The following is a 24,253-nucleotide window of genomic DNA, read 5'->3' as shown; positions in this document are numbered from 1 at the left end:
CTGTGCATTGCAGGGTATGACCCAAAAAGCAAAACAAACAAACAAACAAAAGAATAGCAGAAGGCATGAGAAGCGGGGACCCTGAGACCTGCCCCTGGGCCATTCTGGAGCTGCCGGGAGTGCCCTGAGGGCGTCCCCGGGGCATCAGGAGGTTGGGAAGCAGGTATGGAGACTGGGGGCCTCCGGGGAGGCTAGTCTGTGGTTGTGCAGTGGAGTCAGAAGGAAAGGAAGCCCTGGAGAGAGTAGGGGGGCAGCCGGGAGGCAGCCTGGTGGGGAGGGGGCGCCCCTCACTCTCTGGGGCAGAGTCCTGCCCGCCAGATCCATGTGGAGAATGTCCACTGGGCGGGTCAGGGCTATTATGAAAGTTCTGGGGTACTCTGAAACCTAATTCTCAGAATAGAAAGACTTGAAAAAAAGGAAGAAAGAGAAAAAGATAGAAAATAGAAAGAAGAGAGAAAGAAAGAGAAGAAAGAAAAAAGAAAGAAAGAGAGAAAGAGAAAGAAAGAAAGAAAGAAAGAAAGAAAGAAAGAAAGAAAGAAAGAAAGAAAGAAAGAAAGAAAGAAAGAAAGAAAGAAAGAAAGAAAGAAAGAAAGAAAAAGAGGGAAGGGAGGGAAGGGATGGAAGGGAAGGAGGAAGGGGAAAGGGAAGGGAAGGAGGAAAGGGAAAGGGACTAAAGGAAAAGAAGGGGAGGGAAAGGGAGGGGGAGGGAGGGGGAGAGGAGACACCACAACAGGTAGGGCTATTGCCTTACATGCAGCCAACCTGGGTTCGATCCCCAACACCCCATTATGGGTCCCAGCTCAGCTCATTCCTGAGCGCAGAACCAGAAATAAGCCCTGAGCACTACCAGAGGAAAACAGGAAAGAAGGAGGGGAGGGAGTAAGGAGTGGGAAGGAAGGAAAGAGACCCCGTCCGTCATCTTTCCCAGAGGTATTAGCAGGCCAGTCACCTGGACCGTTCCAGGGATCTCTGCAAGTGAATAGAAAGCTCATTTCTGCACCAAGTGAGCAATTGCCTTTTGAGTTTTTATTTCTGACCTATTAGAATAAATCACCAGCTTGCTTGACGTTTTTAGGGTCTTCCTGTGTTTTTTAAAGCTCTTTTGATTTCTAACTCTCTCCCCCACATTTATAAAGTAAAGTTTGTCGTTTAATTAAGCTAGCAGTCATAAATAAATCAATAGAAAATCATGCGTGGCATAAAAGTGGCTTCTGCGGCGGATTGAAACAGTTTCTGTTCTTCAGTCTGCGGGTTGGGGTGTTTACCGCAGGGGCCCCGCTGCCGGGGGACTGTGCGCCTCGCGGGTCTCTGCTGCCATCTGCTGGTCATTACGAGAACTGCTCTTCGTTTCTTGGCCTCAAAATTTGGACGGGTCTCTAGCATGGGATTATAGATTTCTCTCTTTTCTTCTTTCTGTTTTTTTTCTTCTCCAATTTATATAGTTAAAGCAAAGCGAAGCAAATGCAGACACCAAAGAGAAACTCCCTTTGCGCCTTCGGATCTTTGAAAAGTTTCCCAACAGACCGCAGATGGTGAAAATCTCCAAGCTTCCCTCGGATTTCACGGTCCCTAAGATCAGGTATGGACGCCTTCCTTTCCTCCCCTCTCCCAGGGCCCCGGGAAGGACGCCCCAGGAATCAGGGACCCCCCTCTCGGTCCTGGCTTTCCTCTCTAGGACTGACCTCTCTAGCTGGCCTCCGAGACGCCCACTGTCCCTCTCTCCTGGGTTTGGGTCTCCCAGGACACTGGCCAAGCTGCCCCGTTTTGTGGCAGGTAAATAGCAGCCTTTGATTCTGAGTCTTGGTCTGGGGCCACTGCCTGTACCACGGCTGCTCTCAGCTCAGTGCCAGGCGTTCCCTGCCCGGGTCCCGGCAGGGCACGGGGAGCCATGGGGAGGAGCATGTCCCACTGACCTCAGCCAGCTGGGCTGTCTCTCTCCACCCCTCAGTCTTAATTGTAAGGATACAGTTGCCTGTGCTGCCCTTCTATTTTCAGTAAACACCGCAGCCCACTGGCCGGGTTCTTGTGCCCTGCCTGGGTACAACAGAATTCATCTTGCCCTTTAAAAAAAAAAAATTTAAAGATGGCTATTCCTACCCATGCTAATTTGATTTTCCACCACCTCTGCCCTCTTCCTGTACAATTGCATAGAAGATGCCTTAAAGCACTTATTTTTTTAAAATTAATTAAAGGAGGTTTTTCCAGCTATAGCTCAAAATTGCAAATTGCATCAGAATCGTGAAATAGGATTTTTTTTCCCTCCCTTAATTTTGAAAACAATGTTATGGGAGGTTATAAAAGTACAGGACTGGAGGCATTGCCATAATATTTGAAATGCAAATGGGAGAGCAAACGGTAAATACACTTTTTAAATTATAAAAGCAAATGTTGGGGCACGGGGGTATGGGAGCAATAGTGCCGTGGGTCAGGCACTTGTCTTGCATGCGGCTGACCCAGATTCGATCCTCTCCACCCGAGGTCGTCCCCTCAAGCCCCAGAAGTGATCCCAGAACACAGAGCCCAGAGTTAGCCTCAGGTACCGATAGCACAGCAGGTAGGACATTTGCCTTTCACGCGGCCGACCCGGGTTTGATTCCTCCATTCCTCTAGAAGAGCCCGGCAAGCTACCGAGAGTATCCTGCCAGCATGGCAGAGCCTGGCAAGCTCCCCGTCGCATATTCGGTATGCCAAAAACAGTAACAATAAGTCTCACAATGGAGACGTTACTGGTGCCCGCTCGAGCAAATCCATGAGCAATGGGACGACAGTGCTACAGTGCTGCTACTGGGTGTGGCCCCAGGCAAACAAACAAACAAACAAATTAAGTCAAAAGCCAAAGCTTAAAATATGAAGTAAATTACTCAACTTAAGATCAGTGGTTATTTGGAAAACTGCGGTTTAAATTCTCACCAGGTCCGGCGGTGGTTTTCATTGAAGGTACTAGTTTTTGATGAACGCTTTTGAGTTAGAAACATGAATTCCATGTCAAATCATCTTTCAAAGGTTCTTTGGATGAACGAGAGCAAAAAGAATTCACTCTTTTTAGAAGAGGAGAACGTATTTATTAAAAGATACTTCCTTATGGATAAGAGATAAGACTCAGCCTATTTTTATTTTATTTATTTTATTCCGGGGGACATCCAAGGGCAGTTTGCCACCAACCATGCTGGCGGCTGCGTGCGAGAGCCCGGGGGTGTGGGCACAGCTGGGTCGTCCCCAAGGCACTCGGGGGGGGGGGCTGGGGAGTGAAGCTGGGGAGGGCGGACACAGGCTAGACACACGCAGGAGTCCCAGCCCCCGGGACCCCGAAAGTACCATCAACTGCTGACTCTTACGGAAACGTTATCCCAGGCAAAGAGGAGCGGGAGGGTCGGGGAGTCCCTGCCGGTGAATTATCTCAGTGATCAGTTCCGACCCATGCCCAGCGTGCTCCTGCGTGTCTCCTGCACCCCTCGGTCACTGCTCTGTCCTCACTCCCGCCCGCCGACCGCCAGCCCCCCATCCCCGCTCCTCGAGCCCGCCCCTCACCAGGCTTGCTGTCCGTGCCTGCTCCCGCAGGGAAAGCTTCATGAAGCAGTTCATCGACCGCCAGCAGCAGGACACGGGGTCCCTCCTGAGGAGCCTCCCGGCCACCTCCCCCACCTCCTGCGAGCCGTCCAAACGGTCCGCCATCGAGGACAGCAAGTACATTGACCAGAAGGTAAGTGTTGCCTCCTCTCTGAGCCCCCCGCCCCTCCCAGCCCGGAAGCGCAGGTGTCAGAGGACCTCCTAGTCAGGTGGCTTCCTGACCTCTGGTACCCCCCCACGGAGGAGTGACGGGCAAGGTTGTATTTCTGGAAGAAACCGTTAGAGCTTACATTCTGCACTTCTCTGAGCTATGCCCAAGGTTTCTGTGACGGGCAGGAGAGCTCCCTGGATTCTTCATTCCTAGGCTGCAGCAGGCGGGGTTTGACCCTACACAGTCAGCCCCAGTTCCACCGACGCTCCCGGCCTTCCAGGTGTCCAGTTATTGCGGCTGGGACATGAACCAGGGCAAGTTTCTCCAGAGTCAGGCAAAGTGCTGCTTCCCGAGGGCTGACAGTGGCAGGAGGGACCTCCACGAGTGTCCTCTCTCACGTGTGGTCTGAGGGACTTAGTAAGCAAATGAGTCTCCTTCCCCACCCCACCGTCCACCCCACCAGGTTCCACTGGTCAGAAGAGGATATATCATAAGAGTTTGGAAAAGCGATCAATCGTTACAGTAATTCCTTCTGAGAATTTCTCTTTGAAGATGCGAGTGTATTTTCCAGTTTTCAGATGGTTCACTGCACTCCATGGCGTATCACCAAGTAGGCCATGTTCTCCCATCACGCGATGCTAAAGGACAGTGCCCTCCTTCATTTTCCGTGATTCTGGGGCTTTCCCCTTAACACTCCTTCCCAACAAGGCTTGGCCTGGCATTGACTCTCTGCCCTGTCTCTCTCCTTGCCCCTCACCCCTCCCTGAGTGAGGAAGAGTTAGAAATCTTACTTCTTCTCTTCATCATTTCTTCAGTTCCTTGGTTCTCGGTGGGAGCTGAGTGATTCTCAAAGGTTAGTGCCTTTGTTTCTTCTTACTCCATGATTGATCTTACCCTTTCACTCTTCCACAATTGTGTTTACTCTAACTTATAGAGTCCAAAGATTGCAGAGGACAAATCTGATGCCATTATTTATGGTTGCTTTTTTCTTTTCATTTAAATGCAATTAGCCTCTTTTTTTTTGGTAGTTGGTCAACTGGATGGTCTTTTGGTGTCTTTTGGGAAGCATGTAAGACTTTGTAGGGTGTAGAGAGTTGAGAAGCGACCAAGATGTACTTTCACCGCACTGTATCACCCCAAGTGCCCAACAGGGAGCCTTTCTAGCTTGCAGACTGAAGCTCCAAACATATTTGTCATGGATATGTTTATTCTCCTTTGCTCTCTTTCTCTCCTACTTCCCGTAGTGATTGCTGTGTCTTTCTTCTGCGTTTGAATTATTTGTTTGATTTTTATCAGGACCTTCATTTGAGCTCAACTGAGATCATCCTTTGCTTTTGGATTTTGAGTGAAAATATCATGAAATATGCATTTTCGCATACACATACAATGCCCATAGCTCTGTTGCGAGAGTTTGACACTTTCATTATCGCTGTTATTTTTAACCGCTCTCCACACTTACATTCCAACACAAGAGTGCAGGAACCAAGAGCTCATAAATGTGGATGGAAACTTGGTATCAGCCAGCTGGTGTCAAGTTTGCAGTTCACCTACCAGAGCACAGGTTGTTGTTGTTGCTGTTGTTGTTGCTGCTGCTGTTGTTGTTGCTGTTGTTGTTGTTGCTGTTGTTGTTGTTGCTATTGTTGTTGTTGCTATTGTTGTTGTTGCTGTTGTTTCTGTTGTTGCTGCTGTTGTTGTTGTTGCTGCTGTTGCTGCTGTTGCTGCTGCTGTTGTTGTTGTTGTTGTTGTTGTTTGAAGACTTATTTCAAAAGCCGACTTTCATTCAAAAGTGTTCGGTTCATCCCGAGTGCTCACGCCCGGGACAGTGTGGAGAGGAGATGTCATTACTGTGCCAAGGACACGTCACCCCCAGCCCGCTGCTTCCCGTCACTCCCAGTGGCATCCTCTGGAAACATACGATTGAATCTTGCCCACGAAGATTTTTCGCTTGAATTCCTGCACACAAGGTTTTGTAATTGGTGTCGAAAACAGAAGAAGACCCTTGGCCAGGGTCGAGGTAGGGAAGGGTGGTAGAATTGGGAGCGGCAGAGAGTCTGGGGAGAATTCGGCACGTGTGCTCCTGTGTGCCCGCTGCCCTACCTCCCCACCTCACATTTCAGTTGGGTGAGGTCAAGGGATTGCACAAACCATTGATCATTTCTTTAATGATCTCTCTGCCTCCTTTCGATCTCCTTTGACAGCGATTTCTTTTTCACTCACTGAAGTAAGAGAGTAACTGCAGGGTTGCCCTGTCACCCTCCCCTGGAGCGTTTCCATCAGCCCCTGACGCGAACTAACAAAGATGCTTGCTCCCCGCAAACACCCCAGGTGTCCAGCGCCCGGGAGAGGGTTTGTGGGAGCTGGTAGAAATCCTGGGTCCGGAAGACCAGTTGATTCCAATGCACAGTCCACGGCCGACGATGCAGAATGAGGAGGCCCCTTTGCGCCCCGCACAGTGGAGCTGGCCTGTCTCTGAAACTCTACTCTGAGGGTCATATGCTTCCTGATGAATGTTGGCTGGGTAAAGGCTTCGATTCAGGCAATACGAGCGGAGGACTGTACCTTATGTGCAGCAGCCTCTCCGCCGACCCCGCAGTGGCAGTGGCAAGGCTGACCCTTGCTTTGCCATGATCAAGTCCCCAGAGAGCTGCGCCTCACCTGCAGAGCCCACTCACCCCGGCTGGGCCAGAGATGCTGGGGCTGTAGCACCTGCAGAGTCGCCGGCCAGGGAAACTGGACACGGAGTCCCATGCAACTCCCTTCCTCAGGGAAGCCTCGACGGAGCGTAAATGAACGAGAAGAGGCTGTGTTTGTGCTTCGTGGGTTTTTTAACTTTGTTTTTAATTGAGTCTTTTAGATTGAATCACAGTGAAATACACAGTGAGAAAGTGGTTCATGGTTGGGTTTCGGCCGTACAGTATTCCAGCTCGCTTCCCTTCAGCAGTGTGTGTTTCCCAACACCAATCACCAGCTCCCCAGTTCCCTCATGCCCCCTCCACTGCCTCCCTCTATGGCAAGTACTTTTCCTCTGTGTCTCTGTCTCTCTCTGTCTCTGTCTCTGTATGTCTTTGTCTCCCTCTCTGTCTCCCCGCCCCCTCTCTCCTCTCTCTCTCTCTCTCCTCTCTCTCTCTCTCTCTCTCTCTTTCTCTCTCTCTCTCTCTCTCTCTCTCTCTCTCTCTCTCTCTCTCTCTCTCTCTCTCTCTCTCTCTCTCTCTCTCTCTCTCTCTCTCTCTCTCTCTCTCTCTCTCTCTCCCCTTTCGGGTTGATGGTCTGCAATACCCATACTGAGAATGCACCAGGTGTATCTCTGTACAGGTGCAGGCACAGCAACCCACACCACGGCACTGAACGGCAGTGTGGCCGAGGGTGTGTCGTGGCCAGGAGTGTCGTGCAGCAGTGCAGGGAGACTCATTCAAAGCCCCACTCTCCCCGTGTAATTGCCCTGGCTTTGAGCATCCCCGAGTCATTCCCATGGCAACCTGACCTTGCAGAGAGACGGGTTAAAAATAGCTCTGCTTGATTACCTTTGCCACAATTTTAAAATGCTCGTCCCTCTCCCCGGCAAGCAGCACAGAGACACGCTGTCACACCTCCCGGCAGTGGTGTGGTCTGTACAGAGCCCAAAGGCAAGGCAGGAAACAGGCATTTCCCCTCCTTGTCCTTGGAGGGCCTCACCTTCAGGGACACCGAGACCTCTCTCGTTCACGATGTGGCTTTCATTTTAACTGAGATACTGTGATCGGCAGGACGATTAGTGGTCGTTTCATGCGTGTTTTGTTCCAACACTACACCCACCCAGTAAAGCACCTTCCCCCTCCACAGTGTCTCAGAGACACCCCGATACCCCCCAACCCATCCACACACCCCACTCTGACCCCGTCTTTCAGACCAATTCCCCTGGGCCATTGCCTTTGGTCGTTTGTTGCTCCCTAACTGGGTATCTTTATGTTATTTTCAGAAACTCTTTTTTTAATTGTCTTTTATTTGGCTCAGAAAAAAATCCCTTTTTAAAATTTATTTTTCATTGTTATGTGTTTTTTCCTCATTTCTCTGAGTAATTATTTTCCATTTTCAAAGCATTGTGTTGTGAAGGGAGAATTGATGTGAGTTTTGTCTTTTTATTTGTATGAAGCTCTGTTTAATGCCCCCGGATTTGATTATTCTTGGAGAATGCCCCACGTGCCCTCGAGAAGGGTGTGCAGTCAATTGGGTGGTGGTGGTTGGTGGGGGGGGGGGGCGGAGGAAGGATCCTATGTATGTCTGCTAGGTTCATTTCTTCCATTTCTTTCCTCACGGTCAGCGTTTCCTTGCTGAATTGCTACCTAGTTGATCTACCCAGCAGTGGTGGAGGAGGATGAAGTCTCCACTACACTGGTGTTGCTGTCAGTATCTCCTCTGTGACCATTAGCACTTGTTTGAGCTGTCTTGATGGCCCTCGTTAGGTGCACACATGGTGAGGATTGTGAGTCCTTCTACCTGTATCGGTCTCTTGATCTCTAAGAAATGACCATATCTGTCCCTCAGAGCCTGTTTTAATTTTAAAGTCTATGTTTCTTATATAATATGGCCACCCCCACCTTTGAAAAGTCTTTTTTTTGCCTCTAAGATTATTGTCCAAAGCCTTGGCTTTGGTCTGAGTTTCCCCCGACCGTTCAGATGTGTCTTGTGCAGGCGGCAGAAAGTCAGTTCAGTTTTCTGATCTAGCCTCTCCCCACCTGGAGAGAGAGCGGGTCCTCTTCCCCCGAGTCAGTGACAAGTCTGAATGTCCTGGGAGGAGTGTTTTGGTTCCCAAGCAGAGGGACATTAGGCTGTGATTTCCTACTCATATGATTGAAATCAAACCCTAAGCTTTATTTTTGTGTTAATTCTGGTTAAAGGAATATGGCTACAACAGTGAACTTTCATGGTTCTGCTGAAAAACGTTCAAGTTGATACATCTTCATCATCCCCACGGTGCCCCAGCCCCTTCACCCCTGTCCTTATGTCACTTCTAGTATACCTACTCCCTCCCCTCCTCTACTCCCCCCACACACACCACCGCATCTCCCTGTTTGGTCACCTCAGTTTGTCATCGGAGGCCAGGGCTTTGTCCTACTTGATGGTGTCTGTTCCCTTGTTTCATCTGTCTGTAGACCACAGATGAGTCACACCGTCTGCTACTTGTTCTTCTCCCTCCGACTTATTTCACTTAACATGATACACTCCACTTTTTTGTTTTTGGACTTAATGGGTCACACCCGGCGATGCACAGGGGTTACTCCTGGCTCTTCACTCAGGAATCACTCCTGGCGGTGCTCAGAGGACCATATGGGATGCTGGGAATCGAACCTGTGTCAGCCGTGTGCAAGGCAAATGCCTTACCTGCTGTGCTATCGCTCCAAACCCAACACCCTCCACTTTAATCCGAGTTTCAGCAAACTTTCAGATCTTATCTTTTCTCGCAGTTGCTAAATAATCTACTGTGTCTATAGATGGCGACTTCTTCATCTACTTCTCTGTTATTGGACATTTGGGATACTTAAATACCCTGGTTTTTTTATAATTTATTTATTTTTAATTAGAGAATCACCGTGAGGGTACAGTTACAGATTTATACACTTTTGTGCTTATACTTCCCTCATACAAAGTTCGGGAACCCATCCCTTCACCAGTGCCCATTCTCCACCACCCGTAAACCCAGCGTCCCTCCCACCCTCCCCAATCCCATCTCCCCCCCACCCCACCCTGCCACTGTGGCAGGGCATTCCCTTCTGTTCTCTCTCTCTAATTAGCTGTTGTGGTTTGCAATAAAGGTGTTGAGTGGCCGCTGTGCTCAGTCTCTAGCCCTCATTCAGCCCGCAACTCCCTTCCCCCACATGGCCTTCGACTACAATGTAGTTGGTGATCCCTTCTCTGAGTTGCCCTTTCCCCGGAACGTGAGGCCAGCCTCGAAGCCATGGGGTCAACCTCCTGGTACTTATTTCTACAGTTCTTGGGAAATACCCTGGTTTTTGCCTTCGCCCAACATTCAATTTGCCCAGCAAGGAGGCACTGAGTGCTCTCTCTGTTTCTCTCTCTGTCTCTCTCTGTCTCTGCCTCTCCCTCCTCTCTTTGTCTCTGTTTCTGTCTTCCTGTCTCTGTCTCTGTCTTTCTCTATCTCTGTCTATCTCTCTTTGTCCCTGTCTGTCTGTCTCTCCTTCTCCCTCTCCTTCCCTCTCTCTCCCTTTCTCTCCCTCCCCTCCTCTCTCTCCTCTCCCCTCCCCTCTTCCTAAGCAGAGAGCTTGTGTTTTCTGCTAAATGTAGAGCAAACTTGTGAACACCCTTCACAACTAGCAGCTGACACTTCTAGAAAATCTGGGGAAACACGATCAGTGTCAGTCTGTTTGGTTTGCACGTGTCATTCATTCCAGTCTTCGCCCTTCACTTGGTCATCCTGCCAGGGCTCTGTGGGGCAGCTGTGCCCATTCATCCTGCACGCTTCTGGGCTCTGCGAATCTCACCGTGACTCGTGCACTCTAGAAGCCTTTGGGCTGAAGGGAAGGAGCACGTGGCAGTGGATGACAGGGAAAAGAATGAGGGGGAGTCAAGGTGAATTCCCAAATCCTCGCAGGAGAAGGAAGAGGGTATGGTTGAGGAGGAAGGTGCACCCTGCAGAGAGGGACCCCCAAGGACAGCCTGTGGTTGGGGGGGGGGATGCAGAGCAAGAGAAGGAAGACCCTTAAGGCTGATTCCACTCTGCATCAGCATGGGAGACAAATAATTCTGACTTTCAGAGTTTCCTGTGTGAATTAAATCTGTTCGTGGCACCTGGCACCACTGTACATTGTGTTTCTGTTGCGCCAGATAAGAAAGGTTATCAACATCAAGCATGCTGCGAAGTCAGACTCGGCAAATAGACCTACGTTCCTCAACCAGAACAAATGACTTTTACGCAAAACGACCCTTCAGACAGCCATTTCCCTGAGCACCCTATAATATGTTTCATCAGCCTAGGAGCTGATTTATTTTTCAGTCTTCATTTAAAAAAATTTTTTTTTCAGTGTTTCCCCCATTACCTACCTGGTGTCTTAGCACTCAAGAAGTAAAGCAAATTGTTCTGGAAAGATTTCCTCTTGACAAAGCCCTGTTGATTGCCGTACAAGGTTTTGTAATTTTCTGTGTGATTATAGAGTGTTTGCTGATTTGTCCCAGTCACTCGGCACAGGCAGGTCCTTCGGCCTGATCTGTAATTTTCAGGATGAACATTTACTCACTTTAAAGGAGACGGGGAGAGAGAACCGCCTGTTTTCACCTTCGGGGCTTCTGCCCTTCTAAGAGAAATTTCGAAAATAATAGCTCAGCCTCTCTGCAGTGCTCCTGCAGATGGAGCTGGGGGAGAGAAGAGGGAGATGACGGGAGCCCCCTGCAGCCCCCACATGTGGCGGGGCGGGCGTAGGCAGACCCCTCAGTACAGCCCTCCTTGGCTGGAAGACGCTGTGTAGATCACTGGTGGCTGCTGCGTTCACAGTAACGGGAAGAATGCTGAAAACAAGCGAGTTATATAAGCAAGAGTGGGTTTTCCGTGTGTAGACGTCTTTGCAGAAGGCTCCCGTGCTCCCAGAGCACTGCGTTTGTGTTCGCACTCACTCAGGGATGCAGGGCAGGGGGCTCCTGAGCCAACGCGCATCTGCTGCTCTCAACCGGCAGAGCAGGAGGGGGTCCTTGTTGGTGATTCTTTTGCAGAACGTTTCATGGTATGATTCTTCCTACTGGGTTTCGATGTAATTCGTTGGCACTCCCTCGTGGCCCCATTCCTTAGGGGTCCACTGGGTCCCTCAGTCCAGGACTGGGCACCTTTTGCAGGCCAACTTGAAGGCTTCTGCTCTAGTGCTCGTGGTGCAATGCTGTGTGGTCAGAGAAGGCTTGGAGTCAAGCTGTCGTCGGAGCTCTGGTTTGCTCTTTTTTTCTAGGCGTTCCTCTCCTTTGAATTCGGTTCCTCTTCTCCTTCCGTTTTATTACAGTAGTATCTCCGCCGGTCTGACTGCTGCTGTTTCCTGGCTGCTTAGACCTGAAGGTCAAAGATGCTGTGTTTAATGGGAGACGAAGAAGGCTGCCTGGTACTCTCGGAGTGCAATATCTTTGGGGGCTATTTTTTAATTTTCATTTTTTTTTGAATCACCGTAAGATAGAGCATCACAAAGCTGTTCATGATTGGGTTTCAGTCATACAATGTTCCAACACCCATGCCTCCACAGGTGTATTTCCCAGCATCAGTGTCTCCAGTTTCCCTCCCAACCCCCAAACTACCCTCACTCCTGCCCGCCTCCATGGCAGATATCTCTCTCTCCCTCTCCCTCTCCCCCTCCCTCTATCTCTCCCTTTCCCTCTCCCTCTCCCCCTCCCTCTATCTCTCCCTTTCCCTCTCCCTCTCTCTCTCCCTCTTTGTCTCCCCCTCCCTCTCCCTCTCCCAATCTCCCTCTTCCTCTCTCCCTCTTCCTCTCTCCCTCTCTCTCTCTTCCTCTCTCCCTCTTCCTCTCTCTCTCTCTTTCTTCTCATTTTAGGCATTATGGTTGTGCAATATGTTTTAATTTCACAAACAGCAGCAAGGGAAGATTCATCTGGCACCTTCTCCAGAATCACAAAATCCACTTAGGTTTTAAAAATACCTATAGATTTTCCATCTTTATCTCTCTTGCTCATAGGAGCTCTCACCTGCAGTTGTGTGGTCTCGTTATTTGTATCATTTTACTTGACCCAGCTGTTGTCATCTCTTACCCGTGCACACTGTGTGTTAAACGTATCTAATGTTTCATCATAGACAGTCCTGCTCTTTCTCCTCCTTCACATCGTCAGCACAGGTATGAGAACAGAGCTGAGAGAGGTGCTAGAGACACGGCTGGTCAGCAGGGATGTCCCTGCTGTTTTAGTCACTGGAGCCTGGTCAGAGAACCGAAAGGCATGAAGACCAAGACGATGAAGTTACCCCCTACTTTCTCATTAGTTTAAGCAGCCCTTCCGATTCGTGAAGGGAGATGATGCTTCTCAGACAAGTAACCTTCCATTGCAGCTGTCATCTGATTCGCCATGGTCATTTCAAGAAATCACTTCATAAGTAGAAGAGGAAAGAGAGACAAAGTCCTTTAAGATGTTTCTTTGATTAAAGTGTTTGCCTTACTCAAGGTCAAGCCAGATTCGATCCCTGGCACCCCCTACGGCCCCCCAGCCCTGCCAGGAGTGATCCCTGAGTGCAGAACGGAAGTAGGACCTGAGAATAGCCAGGTGTGGCCCAAACAAACAGACCAACAACAAACAATGATGTTTCTTTAGGGCCAGAGAGATAGTTCAACAGTCTGAGTACATGTTTCACATGCAAGAGGCACGGGTTCGATCTGTGAGCATCCCCAGGTAATGGCCTAAATTTTGTTTTAAGTTTATTTTTTCTTTAAATACATTCCATGAACCAGTTAGATAAGAGCTACTCCATAGAGAATCCAGCATGTCAGGAATTCCAGTCTTATTCTGGGAGATTACGAGCTAGTGAAATTCACAAGTGAAAAAAAAATATTTTGGGGCCGGAGCAAAAGTACAGCGGGTAGGGCGTTTGCCTTGCACGAGGCCAACCTTGGTTCAATCCCCAGCATCCCATATGGTCCCCAGAGCACCGCCAGGAGTCATTCCTGAGTGCAGAGCCAGGAGTAACCCCTGAGCATCACTGGGTATGATCCACCCCCCCAAAAAAAATTTTAAAAAAAATTCACACGCAAATATGTCCCAGAACCCAAAGGAAGAGTGGCAATTACATATGATTGTTTCTGTGTGCTATGTGTGTGCACACGTGTGTCTATGTGTGTATGTACATAGGTTTTATATAAATATACATGCATATGTATATATGTATTTAGTTTTTATGCATTTTTTTCAGGGCTCAGAGCTTGTAGTGATGAGACAACTTAAGAATAGAAATCTTTACCTATCATGGAAAATTTTCTTTACACAAAATTCATATTCCAAAATATATTTCAAAGTTGAATAGCATGATACCACAGCAATATTTACCTTTACAAACCTTTTCATATGACCAAGTTAGTTTTGCTGCCACTGACACTAATCATCTGTTAAAATTCTTTCAAAACAAAACATTCACTGCACCAAAGGCTTTATTTTATGGCAACATCTTGTCATACGCATGATCTGTCCTGTGGCCTTTGGGATTAATTTTTAGTTCACAGGTGCATGAAATATTCACATACTGTCAAATGAGGTACCACCTTCAACCTGTGTAATTTTGAGTAATTGCTTATTTCCAATTACTGTATTTTCTGTGGGAGACTTATTCAATAAAGTGGCTTATTATAATAATTACACTACACCTTTCTAACAGAAATGACATCTCTCAGGCCCTGTTCATTATTTTGTACGTTTCCATGTGCATTTCCATATTTATTATCAGTATGTTAGTAATTTCAGAAAGTAAAAGGAAAATAAGACCTGTAAAACCTTTTTCCCCAATTAGAAACAGAAATCTGCTGTTAAGAACTCATCAAAAATGTTGGTAGGCTCCATATCATGTTCGTTGGGGATTTCTCTCCATTGAAATGGCTTCTTTTTGAAGGGTAGGTTACTAATTGAATAAATGGCCATGGCTCTTAAATCCAAGAGCTCCCAACTTCCTAAGAAGATCTCTCGTCTCATCTGAGTTCTGTGTCAATTAGCTGGTGATTGAAGAGATTGGATTATTATTATGATTAATTACAAGTCTGATAAAGCCTCAGTTTAAGGAGGGAGAACATGTAAAGTGTAAGTTCTATATTACCTTTCCCGAATTAGAGAAACTCACAGATCTCAGTGCACCAGTGTTATTTGAATAAATCAATTATATAATATATTGAACAAATGAAAAATTGGTTAGATTCAAATTTATATTAGGGGAGTGGAGTGATATTACAGTGGGGAGGGCAGTTTCCTTGCACGTGGCTGACCCAGGTTCAATCCCTGGCATCCCATATGATTCACTGAGCATTGTCACTAGTAATTCCTGAGTACAGAGCCAGAACCCCTGAGCGTTGTCGGGTGTGACCCAAAAAGCAAAACAATAAAAAATAAAATAAAATTTATATTAGGATTGGAGATGAGAATTTCTTTTCTGTGTCTGCCAAATATTTTAAGTCAAGCAAATGTTTTGTTACAATGTAGTTTAGAAAATGCTTTCTTTTTAAGTCCTCTTAATCCTAGTGACATTTTGCATAGACATCATGATATAGTGAAAAGATTTGAACAATGAAGTGGCACAATCCAATGTGATAGTCATAATTCTGCACTTTATTATCTGGATAACCTTAGAGAGCTTACTTTATGCAAACCTCAGATTTCTCATCTGCAAAATAGAGATAGTAACTATCCATGAGGATTCATTTGAAGATTGAGTTTAAAATATGTCTATGATAGCCAGGAAAGTTAATAAGGATTTAGAGGACTTGAAATATATATATCTTTTACTAGAAGATGTAATGACATTTATATAATTCTTTATTCGATGACCAGAGAATATACATTCTAACACAGAACACAGGACTAATTTACAAAACACAATCACTTGCAACAGAAGAATTCTAAAAATATATCAAATAAATATCCCCCCCAAAAAAGATGCTATTTAAAGAAAATTAATAGAATTAGAAACCAGGTAACAGCCACAAAAGAACTCATACATTTGGAAAATTTAAAATCACTTTTAAATCGGTACATAGAAGAAACTGCAATAGAAATTAAAAACATCTAAAACTGAAAAATAACTCAAATGATACATATTAAATTTGGATACAATGATGTAAGTAAACTTTTTCTCAATAAAACTAGAAAAATGAATTTGTGAAAAGTAGGTGAAGGCATTTTAGAAGAAAAATCTAGGTTTGATGCATAATTTTTGAAAAAGGAATCAAGCCTAATATTTGGGGTTGGATACATCTGGCAAAGCTCAGGGCTCACTCCTTGCTCTGCACTCAGGAATCACTCCTGACATAGCCTGAGGGATTGTAAGGGATTCTGAGGGTTGAACCTCACTGGATCAGGTGCAAGGCAAGCATCCCTTCTGTTGTGCTGTTGCTCCAGCCCAGACGCTCAACTTTTATAACTTGTATCCAACTCAAAATGAACAATTGCTTCTGTGAAGAACGTGAAGTTACTATCTGACTTCTCAGTAGTGATGATTCATGCCAGAAGGAAATAGAGTAACCCTAGGAAAGAAAACTGTGACTCTGGCATCCAGGAAATGGGCTATCATATCTAAAGACACCATAAGATTGGCGGTAAGAATTAGAAATATGATTCTGTGTAGAGCTACAACTGCCTGAAGATTAACATAAACAATGTCATAAATAATAGGTTTTTTATCATATGAATATAGTACAATAATTCAAATAAGAGGGAGAATGGTCAGCAAAGATGAAAGCACCTTTTGTATATTTATTAATTGAATTTTGGGGGCTGGAGAGATAGTACAGTGGGGAGAGCATTTGCCTTGCACACAGCGAGTTTGATTCCTTGAGCACCATCAGGAGTAATTCCTGAGTGCAGAACCACAAGGAACCCCTGAGCCTTGCCAGGTATGGCCCAAAATACAAAAAGCAACCAAGCAAATAAATAAAATATTATTCATTGTATTGCTGTGTTGCTATAGGTATTACCATTCTTAGATGCTGTCTATGAAACAGGAAAGAGAACTAATGTGAAACGATGGAGTATCATTCTGTCATCCCTCATAACTTTTAATGGTGCAAGAGTTTGATAATATATTTCTGTCATCTCATCATTTTATTAATCAAGAGTCTTGAGGGGGAGAAAAGATAGAGATGTCATAAGAAAAAGGTTAAGCAAAACCCTGCACCTGAAATTAAATCAGAAACAAGAAAATGTTTCTAATGGAGAGCATTTCCATTTTCTTTTTTTTTAATTTTTATTTTATTGAATCGCCGTGAAAAAAGTTACAAAGCTTTCAGGTTTAAGTCTCAGTCATATAATGACCAAACTCCCATCCCTTCACCAGTGCACATGTTCCACCACCAAGAACCCCAATATACCCCCTCCCACACCAACCCCCTTACCTGGGTGGCTAATGATCTTCACTTTATTCTCTCTATACTTTGGATACTTTCAAAATTTCAACAGAAAACTCTCTATTATTATTTGGAATTTTTCCCCCAACAATCAAACCTGCCGAAAAGGCATCATTTGATAATTTGTTTTCCATTGCTGAGAATGAAGATTATATGAGCTCGCGGCTGCGCGGTTTTGGATTTCTGATATTTTAGCTCAGTTCAGTGTCTAGATGCATTTCTGTATTAGGCCGCTGGGTGCCAAAATGGGTTAGTAGACCTCCCGGATCATAGTCTTTAAGGAGCAGAGGGGCCGGTTTCACCAGCATTTCCATTTTCCAATGGAAAACACTTGCAATGGAGAGTAACTCAGTAGCAGTGCATGTCCCTGGAGAGTGGACTCGGTTCTTGCAGTAAACCAGGGCATCTTAGAGTGGGACTTGAAAGGAGCTCAGAGCATCGTGTATGGCTGAGATCAAGGAAGCTTTGCCAACGGCTCGGGCCAGCACTGGCCCTCAGTAAGGACAATGGCTTTAAGAGATCGAGTATATTGAGATCCTACATTGCATGTGAATATTTATTTTGGTGTTGAGGCCACCCCTGGCGACACTCGGGGATCACTCCTGGTGGAGCTTGGGGGACCGTATGGGGTGCTGGGGATCGTATTGGTGTCGGCCACATGGCGAGCAAGCGCCCTCCCTGCTGGGCTACCTCTCCGACTTCCTCGTGTTGAGGTTTTTCAAGTAGTAATTGGTGACCATAAAAAGATATTAAAATAGACAAATCATGTCAAAACTACAGTGTGGGTGTCCTCACAGGAGCTGGAGCTGCATGCCTTGAATGTGCAGGACCTTGGTTCTCTTCCTTGCACTTCCTGGCCCTCAGAGCATCTCGGGGTAGAGCCTCAGAAGCCCAAGGTCCCGCCGGCGAAGGCTCAAGAGATACCCTGGACCACCAGAACTGAGCATTGAACTACACGCCCACTTGCTCTAGCAGGAGTTCCAAGACCTCTGGGCACTGCTTGGGAGGAAAAATAACAATAAAATAATCTCATATTTATCACGTCCTTCCCATACGAGTTATACTATTAATTAGACAATAGACTGTAGCACTGTCCTCCCGCTGTTCATCAGTTTGCTTGAATGGGCACCACTAATGTCTCCATTGTGAGACTTGTTACTGTTTTTTGGCATATTGAATATGCCTCGGGTAGCTTGCCGAGTTTGCTATGGGGGCGGGATACTCTCGGTAGCTTGCCGGGTTCTCCAAGAAGGATGGAGGAATCGAACCCAGGTCGGTGATGTGCAAGGCAAACACCCTACCCGCTGTGCTATCACTCCAGTCCATACTAATAGACACACCAAATTATATGAGGGGAATGAGCTCATTATAAAAGTGTTCCTAGTGATTTAAAAAAGGAGACCAAAGGAATAGACAGCTTCGCAAACTGAATCAGTGGTCTAAGCTAGAAGCCATAGTACTCTGAGCACCAAAGAGCAGCAGCCCACGGTGCCTACTGACAGACGGTTCCAGCACTTCCTACAGCCTGGCATGGGAATGAAGGGTGAGTCTGCCCGACGCCAGTTTGTAGGAAGTTCAGAGGACAGAGAAACTCTGTGAATCGCATCCTGACAGTGCCCCAGTTCCTGGGAGCCCCAGCCCAAAAGGCCCAGGCTCTGACACTCTAAGGGGATCTCCCACATTAAAAAATGGAAGATGAGGTAGGAAATGTAAAAAATTTTTAAATATATTTTATTTAATTTTTTAGATTTTATTGAATCACCGTGAGGTAGTTACAAGCTTTCATGTTTGGGTTACAGTCACACAATGATCAAACACCCATCCCTCCACCAGTGCACATTCCCCACCACCAGTATCCCTGGTATACCCCCCCCTTTTCCACCCTCCCCCTGCCTCCATGGCAGACAATATTTTAAAAGCCTGTTTCAGTCATTGCTCAAAGTGTTTAGCCAGAAATAAACACTGCGAAAACTGAGTTGAATGCCCAAGCTCTTAAGTTGCAGGTTAAAGTGCACAGTTCCAGAAAAATTTGTTTTAATTGCAATTTGAAGACCAAAGAACAGTCTCAGTAGGTTTTCAAGCAGGTTCATTGATTTATTCTGGTCATTATTCAAAGACTACTTTGTAGAGTCAAATGTATTAGATTTACAAAGCAAAATAAAAACCATCGGAGAGGGCCTTTTACAGGTTTTGGTGGACAGCTCTTCTTGCGTCCAGAATGCACACCTACTACTGTCCTGTGTTTTACAAGGTCAGTGCAAACCTGATTTATCGGGAGGGTTTGCAGCTCTGCTGGGCTGTCAGTATAGCTTGCGGCCAGATGAGGGCACTGCAGAGCAGTGTATGTGGCTCAGAGTTCCTGATTTTCCTTCGCACAAAGAAACGTGTGCTTCATTTGTGGAATATAAAATAACATAATATGAGACTAACACCCAAGGACAGTAGAGACAAGGGCCAGGATGATTGCTCCCATGGCTGGAAACGTGCCTCACGAGCTGGGGGAGAGGGTAGCTGGGATACAGAAGGGATCGCGAAGACAACGATGGTTGGAGGGATGTTTCGGGATGGGAGATGTGTGCTGAAAGTAGATAAAGAACCAAACGTGATAGCCTCTTAGGATCTGTATTGCAAACCAGAATGCCCAATAGTAGAGTGTAAGAAGGAAATTGTCTGCCATAGAGGCAGGGGACGGGGTGTGTTAGGGGTGGCAGGAGGGATACTGGGAAAATCGGTGGTGGAAAATGAACACTAGTGGAGGGATGGGTGCTCGATCATTGTATGACTGAAACCCAATCATGAGAGCTTTGTAACTATATCTCATGGTGATTCATTAAAATTTTTTAAAAAATAAATGTGAGCTAGGAAATGTACACTGGTGGAGGGGACGGTTGTTGGAGTAATGTATGACTGAAACCCAATCGTGAACAGCTTTGTAATGCTTCATCTCATGGTGATTCGATAAAATAATAATAACAATAATAGTAAATTAAAAATAAATAAAATATAAATAGTGGGATTGCTGACATGACCTTATTTCTAAAAAGCAACTCTTGTGAAATAAACATGTAATAACTTAAAATAAATGAATTGTATTTTCACTCTAAAAAACAAAGAATAAAAGAAATGTGTGCAGCTTTACCAAACAAGCAAAGCCAAAGAGATTACCTAGACTCTCCGTCTGCATGAGAGAAACAACAGGTAGGCATATAGTTGTCTAGATGCCCGTGGAAGCTGTCGAGCATTTATTGGTAGGCGTTAGGTAGACATAGGGGATTGATGGAGGTTGGAGCTCCTTAGGTATCCACAACTTTCTTGTTTCCTTCATGAGCGGTTCAAAGTTAAATGGAAACCCTTCTACGGTGTCTGCTGTTAGTCTTTAGAACTGCTCACGGACTCTTATACACATTAATGCTGTATTTTTGTTTTCCATTCAAGTTCTGGGCCGAGGAGAGTGGGTAGCCCTTTGGGATAGAGGCAGGGCAGATAATTCTGGAAGAACCTTCCTAGATACTGTGGTTCCCATGAAGGTTTGCCCAAACCTCAGGGGCTTTGGGAAGATGCCTGAGCTCAGGCCATGACCCAACACAGAGGTGGGTAGCTAAGTGGGGTGTGGCACTGTCCCTTGGAGAGGAAACAGATGGAGACCACAGCCGTCTCCTTGCACCCCTTCCTCCCAGTGTGTACATGTCTGGGTCTGAGTAGATGCTCCTCCGTGGTGGGGATCTGTCTCCCAGAGGGGACAGCCTGTCTTGGACATGCTGCCCTCACGGGTGTCCACTGTTACCCAGAGGCACCATTCCAGCAGGGAAAAGAAGGTGTTGGGGTCTGACCTCATGGAAGACGTCAGTGTACTTCACCGGAACTGTTTTTTAATGTCCTTCTGTCCTTGCCTGCCCATTAATAGATTCCCCAGAGAGTTCTAAGGAATGATTCCAGCAATTCAGCTTCATGATTGAGGGAGCGGAGGGTGGGGAGTCGGTACCACTTTCTTCCCATGAGAGAAAAGTGCTAGTGTGTTCTGTGACCCGTCCCCTGATTCTTTGATCTGCTGCAAAATGCAAAAAAGAAAAAGTTATTTGCTAGCAAAGATGTTTCCTGGTATTATCCCAGATATTATCCCAGATATTCCTGGTATTATCCCAGATATTATCCCAGAACCATACCCACCACTGCTGTGTCTGCTTCTCTGCATCCGTGTCCTACTCCTCTGCGTCCCCAAGCTTCCTACTAAAGACCAGTTCTCAGTTTGTAGCACCTTTGGGCAGGTATTATTCCCTGCTCTCCTTCTTCGTATCCCAGACATGAGTGAGAGCTGAGTCTGTGCCTTCCTTCCAGCTTCACTCAGCCCGGTCCTCCCCAGAGTCACATAGCATAGCATCAGATTGCATGGTTGTACTTCTCCTTACAGCTGAGTCGTAACCCATTGTTTGAACACCGTTGTTTCCTTAACCAGTCTTCTCTTCTTTGACATCTGCCTTGTTTCCAGATTTGGGTTATTTGAACAGTAATGCAATGAACATAGGAGTGCAAATGTCTTTTCTGAAGAGAGTGTTTTGGTGTTGGGGTAAATTCCAAGAAGTGAAATTGCTGGATCATATGGGAGATCAATTCCTAGTTTTCTGAGAAGTGTCTATATTGTTTGCAAAAAAGGCTGGACCCAGCAGCAGTGGATGAGGGTTCCTCTTCCTTCACATCCCCATGAACACCGATTATTTTTTTTTTTTGCTTTTTGGGTCACACCCAGCGATGCTCAGGGGTTACTCCTGGCTTTGCACTCAGGAATTACTCCTGGCAGTGCTTGGGGGACCATATGGGATGCCGGGGATCGAACCCAGGTCGGCCGCGTGCAAGGCAAATGCCCTACCCGCTGTGCTATCGCTCCGGCCCCCTTTTTTTTTTGAACACCGATTATTTTAAATCTTTGTAATGTGTACCAATCTGACTGGTATGAGGTGATATTTCATTGTTGCTTTGATTTGCATTCCCCTGATGATGATTAATGCACAGAATGTTTTCATATGCCTTTTGGCCATCTGTATGCTTTCTTTTTTTCCAAGTTTTTCTATTGAATCACCATGAGCTACAGTTACAAAACTTTCATGTTTGAGTTTCAGTCATGCAATGATCGAACACCCATTACTCTACCAGTTGTACACTTTCTTTAAGAAAGTTTCTGTTCATTTCTTCTCCCCATTTTTTCATGTTTGTTTTTTTCCTGTAGAGTTCTCCTAGTACCTTATATGTCATGGATATTAACCCTTTGTAAGATGGGTGATGGGCAATTGCTTTCTCCCAGTCTGGGGGCTGTCTTTTTTATTCTTTCCGTCTTTTCTTTAGTGGTGCAGAAGCTTCTTAGTCTGATGTAGTCCCAAGTGCTTCCACTTGGCCGGTGGCATTGGCTCACTGAAGGTATCTCTAGGTTCAATATCATGAAGTGTTCTAGCCGTGTTTTCCTTAATGAAATTTGTAGATCCAGGTCTGAAAGCAGATCTTTAATCCCTTTTGACTTTCTTCTTTGTGTTAGAAAGAGTTCTGAGTGTTTGCATGTGACTGACTAGTTTCCAACACCATGTGTCAAAGAGGCTTTCCTACCTCCACTTCCTACTTTCTGCTCCTTTGTCAAAGATTTATTATCCATATACCTGAGTGTCTGTCTCTGGACTCTCGATTATATTCCATTAGTCTGAGAATCTGTCATTAATGCAGTTTTGATGACTGTAGCTTTATAGTACAGCTTGAAGCTGGGGAAAGAGAAGCCTCCCATCTCCTTTTTCCTAGGTTTGCTTTGGCAATTTGGGAGAGTGGGGGGCTTTTACTCCATGTAGACTCTGAACCATCTACCAAAACCCAACAGAACTTCCCCTTCTTCAGTGACATCTCTGTGACTCATCCAGGCAGCCTCATCTCCTCCACTGAAGTCCTGCAACCCATCTTAACCCCTCCTTCATCTCCCCTCTGCACCATCTACTCTATACACCTTGGGATTGATACAATCATGGATTATACTCAATTTTTCCATTTCAGAGGGCCAAAACTTGGAATGCTATTTATGCCCTATCTCCAGTAGTCATGAATATCTCCTGCAGTTTAGCTGGCCTAACCTACGGATCAGAGTGAACCATCATTGCTCAATGATTGTCTTGGGTCTGCCTACTCAAGTCCTACTCGCTCACGCTGTTCTGAGGATGGCTTCCCTGTCCGTTTAGTGCTCCCTGGCGTTCTACTTGGCTCCTGTTACTTTCAGCAGGACAGAGTGTTTGGGGAATGTACCTTCTGCTTAGGAAATCCACCTCTGGAACTTGTTCTCTCTTTGAGTCCCCTTCAATCAAGTCCATGTGGAAAATCTCTTGAGAGCTTATTTCATTTGTCTCCCTTCTGGCAGGCCAAACAGCTCCTAAACTCATCATCCAGAGTAGAATGAAGTCATAGACCAAGAACTGGAATGCAGATGTATGTGGGTTTGGGAAGCCTTTGCTGGTCAATAATGATCAGGAACACAGTTCCACTTCCATGTTTTAGTCTTTGGAAACAGAACAACTTATATTCAGATGTAAGGTGATGCCCCTGCTAGTGAGCTTACAGAGCCCCCTGCCCGAATAAAAATAATATTGAAGAATAAAATTAAAAGAACCAATTTGTGATTTGATTTAGTGTGTAGTGGGGGGGAAAGGTGTGTTTAATATTTTAATGATCTGTTTCGTGCATCTGATGATTCACCAGTATGTCGTGACTTTACATTCCAAAGCTAAGGCCATACTTGTAATTTTTCAGCTGCGGAAGTCTGTTTTCAGCATCAGGGCAAGGAATCTTCTGGAAAAGGAGACCGCAGTCACTAAGATCTTAAGGTAACACCATTAAATGTGTAGACGTTTAAGTGCAATATGATTATATTGAACAAAACAAATACTTTTAATAAGCTAATTTTCTGAATATCAAGATGGATTTTCTGTTAGTAGATTTGGGTGCTGATGTATATACAAATAATGTCAATTATATGTTTTTCCTGAAAGATCCACGTTTTATTAGTTCAAATGGCATTTCTTTTGCTTTTTGTGCATTGAATATGAATTCTAAGTGTGAGCATTTACAAAGAAGGTGAACGATTTCACAGTGATTCATCCAAGTGTTATGTCTTTTGTGAGAGCCAAGGGACAAATCACAGTTTAAAAGAGTGATTCCCAAAGTGGGAGATGATCTCCTCAGAGCTCACTGGAGTGATTGCAGGTCTGGGGGGAGGGGCAGGAGTAGCCTGGGGTGAAATTGGAAGGGATCTTCTGCTTGTTCCCTTAAGAGGGTAGATGTCCAGGGGAGAGCTGAGTAATTTTCTTTCTGAAAACGGGCCAGTAGGCAGGCAAATTTGGGACCCTCTAGTATAAAATGAAATTTTAAAGGTTTTAGTGAAATCAGGCATGTGTCTCAGCAGTGGAGTATACGCATTTCAAATGTGAGGCCCTGGGCTCTGGCCCTG

General features: G+C 45.8%; 1 protein-coding gene across 2 annotated transcripts in view; it reads left to right on the top strand.

Annotated features, from left to right (window-relative positions):
- NALCN (sodium leak channel, non-selective) overlaps nucleotides 1-24,253 on the top strand; it is a 330,676-nt gene that overhangs the window by 230,966 nt on the left and 75,457 nt on the right. For both annotated transcript variants that reach the window (XM_055136147.1, XM_055135485.1), the window contains 3 exons: nucleotides 1,443-1,579; nucleotides 3,559-3,700; nucleotides 23,557-23,630. In XM_055136147.1, coding sequence (XP_054992122.1) covers nucleotides 1,443-1,579; nucleotides 3,559-3,700; nucleotides 23,557-23,630 — 353 coding nt within the window. The remainder of the gene's footprint in view (nucleotides 1-1,442; nucleotides 1,580-3,558; nucleotides 3,701-23,556; nucleotides 23,631-24,253) is intronic.

Source organism: Sorex araneus, chromosome 1, assembly GCF_027595985.1.
Source record: "Sorex araneus isolate mSorAra2 chromosome 1, mSorAra2.pri, whole genome shotgun sequence".
Lineage (NCBI taxonomy): Eukaryota > Metazoa > Chordata > Mammalia > Eulipotyphla > Soricidae > Sorex > Sorex araneus.
The sequence above is the reverse complement of the archived record's forward strand: the minus strand, read 5'-3'. Positions and strand labels throughout refer to the sequence as shown.